This window comes from Symphalangus syndactylus, chromosome 23 (assembly GCF_028878055.3).
Source record: "Symphalangus syndactylus isolate Jambi chromosome 23, NHGRI_mSymSyn1-v2.1_pri, whole genome shotgun sequence".
NCBI classification, from domain to species: domain Eukaryota; kingdom Metazoa; phylum Chordata; class Mammalia; order Primates; family Hylobatidae; genus Symphalangus; species Symphalangus syndactylus.
Window position 1 is genome coordinate 50179630 of NC_072445.2, and position 14082 is coordinate 50193711.

Consider the following 14082-nt stretch of genomic DNA (forward strand, 5'->3'; position numbering starts at 1 on the left):
AATGAAAACATACATAAAAAGGTGGTCAACATCACTATGATTAGGGAAAGACAAATCAAAACCACAATGAGCTATCACCTCATTGAGGATGGCCATGCCAAAGAGACAATAAATAATGAGTATCAGAGAAGAAGTAGAGAAGAGAGAACCCTTATGCACTGTTGGTAGGAAAGTAAACTGGTACAACCATTATGGAAAACAGTATGAAGATTCCTCAAAGACTTCAAAATAGAACTACCATATGATCCAGCAATCCTTACAAATCCAAAGGAAATGAAATCAGCACTCTGTAGAGACATCTGTGCTCTCAAGTTCAATGCAGCATTATACACAATAACCAAGATGTGAAAACAACCTAAGTATCCATCGATGGATGAATAAAATAATTGTGGTATATTTAAGTAATGGAATATTATTCAACATTTTTAAAAGGATATCCAGTCATCTGTGACAACACTGATGAACCTGGAGGACATTATGCTAAGTAAACTAAGCCAGACACAGGGAAAAAAAAATGCATGATTTCAATTGTGTATAAAATCTTTACTTAAAACAAGTCAAATACAGAGAAACAGGGAGTAGCCTGGGGATTACCAGGGGTGGGGAGGGGGAGAAAAATGTGAAGTAGATCAAAGGGTACAAAGTTGCAGTTATGTAGGACAAGTCTAGAGATCTAATTACATCATCAGGGCTATATTTAATATTGTATACGGAAAATCTGATAAGAGTAGATATTAGGTGCTCTTACTACACACAAACATAAAAAGTAACTACAGAAGGAGATGGATAAGTTATTTTGCTTGATTCTAGTAATCATTTCACTATGTATATATAAAAACATTGTACACCTTAAATATATACAATAAAAAAGGAAAGAAATGCCCTTCTTTCCATCTCCATTAAGAAGTATACACATAAAGTCTTTTCCGCCAGATACATATTCAGATGTTTCCCCTTTACCATAACGAAGTTTGATTGAATAATCAGCATCTGACAAGTCAAAGTTCAATATTAACTTCTCTATTAAGCCAAGTCCCTACCTTACATAGTAATGGGGGAGGGCTCAATTTCCAAATCCCTTAAATGTGGGGAAGCTGACAGCAGTCACTAAGCTAGCTTAATGTGTTTCAATGCTATGAGAAGATTTTTCTTGAACTCACAAGCCCGTGAGCAAGTTTGCTGTGTAACACAAAAGAGCATTTGATGTTATGTGTGATTTAACTTTAACACTCATCTCCCAGTATATTTTCATCTTTAATCTCTTCATTCAAAAAGATTCTTCCCCAAAGGTAGAAATCGCCCTTTCAACAAAAGTTACGTGACAGTACATTCCTCATACCACTGAAGGCATATTTCACCTGAATGGTACCAGTGAGTGACTAATACTGAGTTAGAGATAAAAATAACTAATTGAAAGATGAAGCCAGGCTAGAAGGGTGCCAGTAAAATGAGGATCGGTACCAGGAACCTCTCGTCCTCTTAAATGCAACTAAAATACCTATTAAACTTTCTGTAGGGGTGAGGGGTAAAGGAGGCACAAAACCCCTTCAGCAATAAAATTCAACAGGCTAAGCTCAATCACACACAGAAACATTGTTTGGGATATCAGAATACTCCTGTTAAATAACAGAACATGTTACAAATTAAACGATAATTTAAAAAGTGATACTAAAGTTAAACAGAGTAATATTATAACTAAAACAAATACACATTAGAGATGTAAAATACCAATCAATAAACAATTTTATACATCAAGCTTGTCCAACCGATGGCCTCTGGGCCCTGTGTGGCCCAGGACAGCTTTCAATGTGGCCCAACACAAACTCATAAACTTTCTTAAAACATTATTAGATTTCTTTTTGGCGATTTTTTTTTTAGCTCATCATCTATTGTTAGTGTTAGCGTTAGCGTATGTTAGGTGTGGCCTAAGACAATTCTTCTTCTTCCAATGCAGCCCAGGGAAGCCAAAACATAACTTCTATTATACATAAAAGGCAGAATAATGATCTCCCAAAGACATCCAAGTCCTAATCCTTGAACCTGTGACTATGTTACTTTACATGGCAAACAGAACTTTCTGGATGTGATCAAGATTAGGGACCTGAGATAAGATTAACATGGATTATCCAGGTAGGCCCAACGTAACCACATGGGTGTCAAAAGAACCTGAGAACCTTTCCCACCTGTGGGCAGAGTGAAGCGATGACAGAACATGTGTGAGGAAGAGATGGCCTTGCTGGCTTTCAAGATGGAGGAAAGGCCCACAAGCCAAGGAACACGGCAACCTATAGCAGCTGGAAAAGGCACGGAAATAGCCTCTCCCCTAGAGCCTCCACAAAAACATGCTGTCCTGCTAATACCTTTATATTAGTCCAGTAAAACCCACATCCAACTTCTGACCTCCAAAACTGTAAGATAACACAATATGTGTTGTTTTAAACTACTACATTTAGCCGAGTGTAGAGGCACACGCCTGTAATCCCATCACTTTGGGAGACCAATGTGGGATGATTGCTTGAGTCCAGGAGTTTGAAACCAGCCTGGGCAACATAGGGAGAACCTGTCTCTATTTAATTAAAAAAAGAAAATAAAGATAAATAAATAAAAATAAACTACTACATTTGTGATACTCTGTTAGAGCAGCAAAGAAAACTAATATACTAATTAAGAAATAAACATGGGCTGGGCGCAGTGGCTCATGCCTGTAATCCCAGTATTTTGGGAGGCTGAGTCAGGAGGATCCATTGAGCCAAGGAGTTCGAGACAAGGCTGGGCAACATAGCAAAACTCTGTCTCTACAAAAAATTTAAAAATGAGTTCAGCATGGTGGCATGTGCTTATCGTTTCAGCTACTTGGGAGGCTGAGGTGGGAGGATCGCTTGAGCCCAGAAGTCAAGGCTACAGTGAGCTATGAGTGCACCATCACATTCCATCCTCAGGGACAGAGTAAGACCTTGCCTCGAAAGAAAGAGAAGGAAAGAAAAGAGAGGAGAGGGGAAAGGAAGGAAGGGGAGGGGAGAGGAAGGAACACATAAACATATGATAGAGTTAGCATCATAAAAGGAAGAAGGAAAAATTTTTAAACAAATGCTGCTGAAATAACTAGGAACAATATGAAAAAAATTAAAGTTAAATCCATATCTTATAATTTAATACTCACTCAAAAAATATTTATTAAGCCAGAAACTGTACTAGGCAGAGAAGGTAAATGCACAGTATATATAAATATGTAAAATAATAATAAAATCCGTGGCTCTATAGAGCCTATCAGTAAGTGTCCATCACAGTAACACACAAATGGATTGACAGTTGGATAAATCCTTTTCATATTTTAAAAAAAGGTGAGAGAGAGAAAGAAAACATTAGACACTTTATCAGACGTTTCCTCAGGGAACATAGCTTTCAAATGTTGAAACCACATTACAAATTACCTGCCCACCCTCCAAAACTCCATGTTTCTAACTATATCAAAATTTTAAAACACAATAAAAAATGACAAATATGAGCCAGTAATCCCTCTTTGGTGTATATATCAAAAGGAGATGAAATCCCTACCTCATAAAGGTATCTCTACTCCAATATTCATTGCAGCATTATTCACAACAGCCCAGATTGAAAATAACCTAAGTGCCTTGTGGTGTATCTATACAATGGAATATTTATTATTCAGCCTTTAAAAAGGAGGAAATCCTGCCACTTGTCACAACATGGAAAGACATGGAGGACATTATGCTAAGTGAAATAAGCCAAACACAGAAAGAAAAATAATGCATGATCTTAGATATGTGTGGGATTAAAGAAAAGAAAAAGCTCAAATACACAGAAATAATTTAAAAACACTGGTTACCAGAGGTAAGGGAAGGAGAGCTGGAAATGGGTTAGGGATTATGCTAAATAAGCAGATTTTGGCTGCTCTTGACACAAAAATAGTAAGTCTGAGATGATTGATATATAAATCTGCTTCACTATATATGTATCCCAAACATCATGTTACAAACTACACATATGTACAACAAAATTTATTTTTAAAAATATATATAAATGAGATATAATGGTTGAATATGAGAGGGCTTTTTTTTTTTTTTTTAATGTTCGCCTATAATCTCAGCATTTTGGGAGGCCAAGGCAGGAGGATCTGAGCCCAAGAGTTTGAGATCAGCCTGGGCAACAAAGTGAGATCTCATCTCTCTTTAAAATAAACTTTAGCCGGGCGCGGTGGCTCAAGCCTGTAATCCCAGCACTTTGGGAGGCCAAGGCGGGTGGATCACGAGGTCAGGAGATCGAGACCATCCTGGCTAACACAGTGAAACCCCGTCTCTACTAAAAATACAAAAAATTAGCCGGGCGTGATGGCGGGCGCCTGTAGTCCCAGTTACTCGGGAGGCTGAGGCAGGAGAATGGCGTGAACCTGGGAGGCGGAGCTTGCAGTGAGCCGAAATCGCGCCACTGCACTCCAGCCTGGGGGACAGAGCAAGACTCCGTCTCAAAAAATAAACTTTAAAAATTATGAAAGAAAAAAAAAGACTGACAAATATTTTCTCCATGTTAAAACAGGTTGATTTCTTACTATTTAGTTGGAGTCATTATATCTCCTGGACATGGGTCCTATAGGAGATTTGAATACCTTATCGAAGATATATAGAAGCACATGAAAATATGCTCAACATCATTAGTCAACAGTGAAAAGCAAATTAAAACTACAATGAGATATCACTAACACACCTAGTAGAATTGTCAAATGTTTTTAAAAATTGACAATACTAAGTACTGATTAAGATGTGAAGCAGCTGGGACTGGTGATAGAAATGCAAAATGGAATAGCCACTTTGGAAAACACTGGCAGCTTCTTAAAAGGCAAAAGAGATGCTTACCATATGACCTGGCAATCCCAGGTATTTATTTACCCCAGAAAAATAAAAACATGTATCTACACAAAAACTTGTGGATGAATGTTTATGGAAGCTTTATTCGTAATAGCCTTTAGCTGAAAACAACACACATATCCATCAACTGGTGAAGAGATAACTGTGGTCCACCCGCACAGTGAAATAATTCTAGGCACTAAAAAGTAACAACTACTGATAAATGAAACAACGTGGATGAATACTGAAGGCACTGTGCTAAGGAAAAGAAAAAAGACACAAGTAATATATTCATTTATATGACATTCTCAAAAAGACAAAACTATAGGAACAGAGATCTCATCAATGGTTGCCAAGGACTGGTGGCATGGGAAGAGTAGGCATGGTTGAATACGAGAGGGCACAAGGTAACTTTTTAGCACAATGGAAACTATGTGGTGACTGTCCAAATTCATCAAAAGTGAATTTAACTGTTAACTATACCTCAATAAATGTGACCTAAAATAAGAAAAGACTGATATCATGAACATACAAGAAAACAACGAACAGATAATGAACAAAGGGCATGAAGAGACAACCAGTACATTATACTCATTATACTGCTTCTCACCTTCATCTGTTCATGCTATCCTCTCCTGCTCCCCCAACACAGTGTTTCACCCTGTCCTGTGGTTCACTGAGTGCAACCCCCTTCCTTCTCTCCACCCTCACTATTGTACTCATCACTCATCTGCACAACTCCACACTACACTTCTTAACACTCCCCACTCCACTCACTCCCTGCTGATTCTATTCCTCTCCAGGCATCTTACACCCAGGTGCCTACTCTCATATTGTTGTTTCTGACTGAAAGTCCTTTTTCCTTTCTCCACTCGTTAAACCACTACTTAATATCAGAGGCCTATGTAAAGCATGGCTGCATCCTCTGTGTGCCCACAGCCCTTTTCCCTATGCAGATTAATCACAAGGATTTGCACCTCTCATCAGATTTCATGGTCTTTAGGGAGAATATATGTTGTATTCAGCTCAGTATCTTCAGCAAATGGTTTAGTTCCAGGCACATAATTGTGCTCAATGTTGATTCTCCTACTAAGTACATTAGTTAATTTTTTTAAAAACAGCAAATACAGAGCACTATGTGCCAGGCTCCATGCTAAGCACAATTACATGTATTAATTGATTTTATTTTATTTTTTTAAGTAGAGACAGGGTTTCATCATGTTGGCCAGGCTGGTCTCAAACTCCTGACCTCAAGTGATCCACCTGCCTCAGCCTCCCAAAGTGCTGGGATTACAGGCGTGAGCCACTGCACCCGGCCATATTAATTGATTTAACCCTTAAAAAACTCAGAGTCAGGTTCTATTATTATCACCACCTAATGGTGGAAGAAACTGAGGTACACAGAGGTTAAGTAACTTGTACAAGGTCACGCAGCTAAGAAACAGTGCTGCAGGGATATGAACCCATGTAATCTAGTTCCTGAATCCATACTCTTAATCACTAATGATATACTACATTTTAATCATTCAATAGGTGAAATATGTATGAATACAGGTGAGATTAGAAGATGCCAAAAAAAGTGAAACCAACAGGTCAAGGAAGGGAAAAACATAAATGGGTGTTTAAATTTACATGTCATTCTCTCAAAATACTGCCTTTTAGGCAACAGAAGGTAAAAAAAATAGAACATGGCAAGAAGAAATGTTCGAAGTAGGGGCAAACAGGAGAAGGAGAGAGTTCTTCAAGCCTTGCCCTCAATACTGATCCCACTGTTACTGTGACACTGCTCCACTTTGTGAATTTGTTTACCTTTTGCAACATGGTGTACGATAGAAATATTCTCAAATTTAGCCGTTCAAATGCAGCTTTAACTGTACACATAATTTCAAAATTAAAGTGCTCGCATTTGAAATAGTCCAAAGTCAATCCTGTTTCACTTTTCGAGATTAGAGCAGCCTGACTGAAAAGATATTTAACCACTGCAAATCAACCTGGTAATAGTCCCTGAGACAAGTGGACACCTGTGTTAAACCACATTTCTGTCGAGCTCTCCAAAGAAAATGTTCACCTGCCTGCAGGGCTCACAGCTGGCACATGAGCAAGCCTTGTCATTTACAAATTTTCAGTATCAAATTGTATATTCCATTGTGAATTGCATGTTTTAACATTTTACAACCTATTAATTTGCAGTTTATTTAGAATTTCTAGAGCTATAATTAGTTACAATGATCAGTCCAATGAATTAACACCAAGACCAACTTCAAATGTGGTCCTTGTTATTAACACAGAAAAACTACACAAAGCACACAATTTCATAAACACACTTTGTAGTAATAGAGAGCCTAACTTCCTAATAAATGTTGTTCCTGTTAATAATGGATACTGTAATAACTGATAAATAACACTACCTTAGGAAGAAGAACTCAGCAAATAAATATCGTTTCACTCATCTCTCCCTAACACAACTCACAACCAGCAAACACCAAGGGCATTTCCATCTGAGCCTTAAAGAGAAATTCCCAACTAATTGATCTCACTGTGGTCTAGGGACCCATCTGACTAGATTCTCCAGGAAGCTGGAGAAGTTCTGGATTCAAACCAGAATTCTCTCCCTAAGAACCAGAACATAAGCTCAGTGAGGACAGGGATCTGGGACAATTTTATATACTGCTGCATTCCCGGCACCTGCATAGTACTGTGCAAGGAACAGTACTCCAAGCACACAGTAGGCACTCAGTAAGTGCTTGCTGAACCAAATAAATAATGATATGGCAGGTCTAGGATTTGAAGCTAGGCTTTCTGATGCCTGAAGTCTACTACTCTTTTTTTACTGCAAATGTTAAGAGAACATCCTATGTTCTGGTTAACTAACCTAAAAGAAACTTTCTGCCAACAAATTAGCCTAAAAGAAAAACAGAAACATTCAAACAGATATATTCACAAGATATGAAACTATCTGCAGCTAACATAAATGACATAAACAAACAGCAGTAATAAAAATGGCATTGCATGAAAACTCTAAGGTAGATGATTAACTATAACTATTTATTAAAAGAGAAAGGGAATTTTTAACTATAAAGTAAAATGTTTCAAGATCCTGAAAAAAGACAAAAAGATCTTGATTCTATACTGGTCACCCATAAATATACATCATCTAGATATAAAATTTAAACTTTACTTCATGCTAAGATAGTTTCATATCTTGTGAAAAAGGTTTTGGCTAAAACTTTTTATTGAAGACATTTATGTTTTCAAATCTGTTCTGTCTCTGCTTCCATTGTGAAGAAAATAGACAGGTTTGTGCAAAGATTTTTGCTCCAAGACGGAAGAAGTGCAGAGGTTACAGCCACCAAAGCCAGTGCATCTGGACCCAGAGGATGACAGGCTTTATTTCTGGCTTTGATGTTCTGTTATTTTCTTTCCACGCACCATCACACAAATAATATTAATCACAACTAGGTGATTTCAGGAGAGAGTGGGACAGATGATAATAAAAGGCCCAGAGGTCAAAAAGTGCTTACCCTGTGTTCTCACCACACTGCCTTGTTCTGATTACTAAAATAAATGCCCCATTCCTACAGGCTGATATTGATGGAAACTAGCAGGTTATGATGGTAGTAATTTCTCTCTTTATCTATTAATATCTTCTTAAATGCCTATGCTATAAGCACTTTCAAACATGGGTAAGTACAATGGAAGTCCTTTAACTCAGAGGTACAATAAGTAGCTTGCTCACCCAATGATCCCCACCTCATGGAAGCTTTTGATTTTAATCGCCTGGTCAATAGAATTGACACATTCTTCCTGTACTGTAAGGTGACACAGATAAAGGCTAGCAGAAGGTAAAAGCAAAGAATGCAGTTACAGTTGTTCTTCCTTCCAACTCTATTAACATCCTCCCATCATAGAAATTTTGTGAAGGAATAGCATTCTTTACTCAATCATGCAATACATTTCTAAACTTCCTGCTGAAAATAGTTTCCCAAGTCACTGAATTTAAATATCTATTCTTTTTGCACTTCAGAACTGTTTTCTCTTTGTATAAAATATAATCCATTTCTTTATTTCACTGTAACTCTCTATATTTCAGAAGGTTTCTAGTTTTATAGAAATTCTATAGAACAATTCTATTCAAAAGTAGGTCTCTCTAAAGATAAAATTTAGATAATTTTGTTTCCTAATTTGTAATTTGTTTTCAAAATTTTCAGTTATGTGGACATAATTTTCATATCTAAAAAGTCAGTGATGATAAATAAAATGTCATATACCTGCCACAGAAAAAAATGCTCTACAAAATGATATTATCAAATAATAATCTTATACTTTAATAATACTTAATGCTGGTAAATATATAATTAAATTACACCTCTGAAATGTTAATGATCGTGTGATCCCACTTTCAGAAACTTTTCAAAATATACTAATTTTAAATTTAAAAAATTTAAAAGACCATTGAGAGCATTAATGTAGTATGTATATTTCCTAAAAACTAGAAAATTCTTAAATCCAACAATTAAGAAATAGGTAAATTATGTTATATCCTTCAATAGAACACTAATGCCACACTTAAAATTGTTTAAAAAAACTTCATGAAATAACATAGAAAAATAAGAATACAAAATAGTTTTTGAGATTACAATTAAGTAAAAGATGCAAAGGTTAAGTCTGAAGGAGATAAGCAAAATTATAACTGCATTATGGCGATAGAAATACAGATTTTATTTCTATTCACTTTTCAAAATGTATTCTTATTTGTCCAATTATAAATGAACAAAATAAAATAAACCTAAAGACTACTAGTGGTAACAAAATGGGACTATGTGACAGAACAAAACAGCAAAAGAAACTCTCAACAGAGTAAACCGACAACCTACAGAATGGCAGAAAATGTTTGCAAACCATACATCTGACAAAGGTCTAATATCCAGCATCTATAAGGAAAGTAAACAAATTACAAGAGAAAAACAAACAGCCCTATTAAAAAGTGGGCAAAGGATATGGACAGACACTTTTCAAAAGAAGACATACAGGCAGCTAACAAGCATATGAAAAAAAGCTCAATGTCACTAATTGTTAGAGAAATGAAAATCAAAACCTCAATGAGATACTACCTCATGCCAGTCAGAATGGCTATGATCAAAATGTCAAAAAATAACAAATGCTGGCAAGACTGTGGAGAAAAGGGAACACTTACACATTGTTGGTGGGAGTGTAAATTAGTTCAATCATTATGGAAAGCAGTGTGGCAACTCCTCAGAGAGCTAAAAGCAAAACTACCATTTGACCCAGCAATCTAATTACTGGGTATATACCCAGAGTAATTATAAATCATTCTACCATAAAAACACATGCATGTGAATGTTCACTGCAGCACTATTCACAATAGCAAAGACATGGAATCAACCTGCAATGACATATTGGATAAAGAAAATGTGGTACATATACATTATGGAATACTATGCAGCCATTAAAAAAAAAAAAACAAAAAAACAAGAGCATGTCTTTTGTAGGACTATGGATGGAGCTGGAGGCCATTATCCTTAGCAAACTAATGCAGGAGCAGAAAGCCAAATACCATACGTTCTCACTTTTAAGTGGGAGCTACATGATGAGAATACATGGACACATCAGGGGTAACACCACACCAGGGCCTATTGGAGGGTAGGGAGTGGGAAGAAGGAGAGAATCAGGAAAAATAACTAATGAGTAAAAGGCTTAGTACCTAGGTGATAAAATAACCTGTATAACAGACACATGTTTAACCTGTATAACAAACATGTGCATGTACCCCTGAACTTAAAATAGAAGTTTAAAGAAAATGAATGTTAACCACAGAACAACAAAGGTGCGGAATTAAATAGAAAAAAAAATGTTTATCTGCCAGTGTCACAGCTTTGTGTAGGCCCTGAAAATTGGACCGACACAAAGCTGTGACATTGGCAAATAAACTCACATTAATAGCACTGAGTGTCTTCCCTTACACTGTATCTGGAGAATCTCCTGTACGTCCTAACACACGCTTTTCCCTGCACACAATGGAGTTTCAAAAAATGTTTCCATAATGTATGCAGAGAAGAGCCTTTTGCCATACTAGAAAAATTCTGCTATTCTCTAAATTAATTCCTTGAGATGAAATCTAAGATCAACTCCAAGCTTTTACCACATTCCATCTCTAAAAAAGACTTCCAACTAGTTTCCTATTTCCCTACCATAGCAGGATTATGTTTATAGAGAAAGTTAGTCTGACATGAAAAGATAACTCGCGAGTCCCATATTCATTTCATTCCTTAAACCAAGAGAAATCAAAATGTAAACAGATAAATGGTGAAAACAAACTAAAGTTACCAAACATTCAGGTTCTGTTTGTTGAAAGTGAGAATGTTTGTTCAAAGATTATTAAATTTGCTAGTGGGGTAAGGACTTCACAGCAGAAAACAAGTTCATTACACTGAGAACATGATACAAGAACCTATCAGTAGTATATCAAATAAGGGAAAATCTATCATAAAGTTCAAAGCAGATGCCAATTAATCATGTAAACTTCTTCTATGAGCATATGTTTTTACACATTTTTTTAAATTAATGTAGCCTTTTTAAACAAACAACATTGCTGAGCTTATCACCTACAGCTTCAGTAGAATGTTGGCAAGGAAGAAGCACCATCATTTGATCAACCAATATTGACTGACTATCAGCTACTTCAGGGCATTTTGCAAAGAGTAATTGACTACAAAGAACAAGAGAGAGAGAATAGACAGTAGTCTCCTTACTTCACAGAGCTGACTGCCCCACCCCCCCCAAAAAAAAGTATGCTAACAACAGAAATACAATGGGAAGATTTTTTTCAGGCAAACAACAAACATTTATTGAGTGCCTACTATGTGCCAGGTATCACGGGAAAGGCTACAGAAACATGGTGAGTTTTTTTTTTTTTTTTTTGAGACGGAGTCTCGCTCTGTCGCCCAGGCTGGAGTGCAGTGGTGCAATCTCGGCTCACTGTAAGCTCCACCTCCCGGGTTCACGCCATTCTCCTGCCTCAGCCTCTCCGAGTAGCTGGGACTACAGGCACATGCCACCACGCCCAGCTAATTTTTTGTATTTTTTTAGTAGAGACGGGGTTTCACCATGGTCTCGATCTCCTGACCTCGTGATTCGCCCGCCTCGGCCTCCCAAAGTGCTGGGATTACAAGCCTGAGCCACCGCGCCCCAGGCGAGAGTTTTAAAAAAAAGATTGAAAAACTATTCTCATGAGGCTAACAATTTAAATAGACAGGTGGGCTTTATTCAAAGAATTGTATGACAGGTAACTGCACGGTAAGCAAAGAGAAACCAGAGAAAAGAATTATGAAGGACTACACAGAGTAGGCAGAGAAGGCTTTACAGAATGTTGTCATGTTGAAGCTGAGACTTGTGGTGGTAGGTATAAGGGAGGTGGGGCATTTGAAAAAAGGCATTGATATACTAGGGGGTGAAAAGCATGTAGCAGAGTGAGGTGGAAAAACTGTAATGACTTGGAAAGCGATGGTAATAGACAGCAAAAGACCGAGTTATTAAGGGATGTGAATTCCACACTATGGCTTTTTATTGTGTTGCTCTTTCGTAATGAGAGAAACTAACGCATGTTTTTGTGCTAAGGTGAAAAAGTTACACAGAAATGACAGTTTCAGGGACAATAAGGAAAATATGTTTAGGACAGCCATAAGTGTAACATAGCTTATAAATAACCTACAAATAGAAAATAAAATGTGGAGCTATTACAGGCGTTAACAATATAAGATTTTCTCTTTGCATCAGGTACAAGCTTACCCCAATGATACTCAGTCCCTTAAGGTAGTCCTGGCGAGGCTGGGCTTGAGGAACGCATCCAGCCAGTACGATTTTCTTGTTCTCCTCTTGAGCTTTTCTAAAAGATTGAAGAGAAAACAATGTGAATTCCTTAGCTCATGGGTATACTCTTGGAAACTGTTGCTAGTGCATATTAGTTCTCCAAATAATAATAGGCCTATCTCACATGAAACAGGATTTTCTTACAACTGGTTAAAGAACACATAATAAAACTTCTGTACAATATGTCTATTTATCGTAGCATTAAAGAACACAACAGCAGTCCAATCTGATAATGCCATTCATTACTGTCTCATTATAAAACAAAAAAATTCAATTTTTTTTTTTTTTTTTTTTTTTTTTGAGATGGAGTCTCGCTCTGTTGCCCAGGCTGGAGTGCAGTGGTGCAATCTCGGCTCACTGCAAGCTCCGCCTCCCGGGTTCACGCCATTCTCCTGCCTCAGCCTCTCCGAGTAGCTGGGACTACAGGTGCCCGCCACCACGCCCGGCTAATTTTTTGTATTTTTAGTAGAGACAGGGTTTCACCGTGGTCTCGATCTCCTGACCTCGTGATCCGCCCACCTCGGCCACCCAAAGTGCTGGGATTACAAGCAGAGTGTAATCACACCGCGCCCGGCCAAAATTTCATATTTTTTACTTTATTCCCAAGGATATGAATCATTCTTGAAAACTACATTTTCCAGATAGGCAAGCTAACTCTCCAAGTAGGTTACTTATTTTAAATGTTAATGAAAATATGCCTAAAACTTAATAGACTATTTCCTAGTCTTTTGACCAATATAAAAATAAAATACACTTTAAAAAATTTGAAACAGAGAAAATAAAAGGTATAATACCCTACGTGCTAGTAATTCCCCGTCTCCTCAGTCCTGCTCCCTAGAGACATGCTACAGTTGACTGCATATGCTTACGTTCAGACAGGGTGCAGTGGTTCACACCTGTAATCCCAACACTTTGGGAGGCCAAGGAGGGAGGATCACTTGAGCCCAGGAGTTTGAAACCAGCCTGGGCAACATTGCGAGACCTTGTCTCTACTAAAAATAAACAAATTAGCCAGGCATGGTGGGGCATGTCTGTAGTCCCAGCTACTCTGGAGGCTGAGCCAGGAGGATCACTGAAGCCCCAGGAGTTCAAGCTTGCAGTGAGCACCACTGATGATGATGGCGCCACTGTACTCTAGCCCGGGCAACAGAGCAAGACCGTGTATCAAAAAAAAAAAAACAACTAAGAAGTAGAAATGCTGGCTCAAAAGTATACATATATGGCTATTTTTTAAGCATTTCTTTACTCAAGAGGGTGCTAGCAGTATGTTTTGATGTGACATTATTCATTCGGGTATGCATATATATAGCAAACATTTACTTTGTGCTAGAAG

General features: G+C 37.5%; 1 protein-coding gene across 8 annotated transcripts in view; it reads right to left on the reverse strand.

Moving 5' to 3' along the window:
* CDKAL1 (CDK5 regulatory subunit associated protein 1 like 1) overlaps positions 1-14082 on the reverse strand; it is a 759164-nt gene that overhangs the window by 552016 nt on the left and 193066 nt on the right. For all 8 annotated transcript variants that reach the window (XM_063632136.1, XM_063632135.1, XM_063632137.1 and 5 more), the window contains one exon: positions 12669-12765. In XM_063632136.1, coding sequence (XP_063488206.1) covers positions 12669-12765 — 97 coding nt within the window. The remainder of the gene's footprint in view (positions 1-12668; positions 12766-14082) is intronic.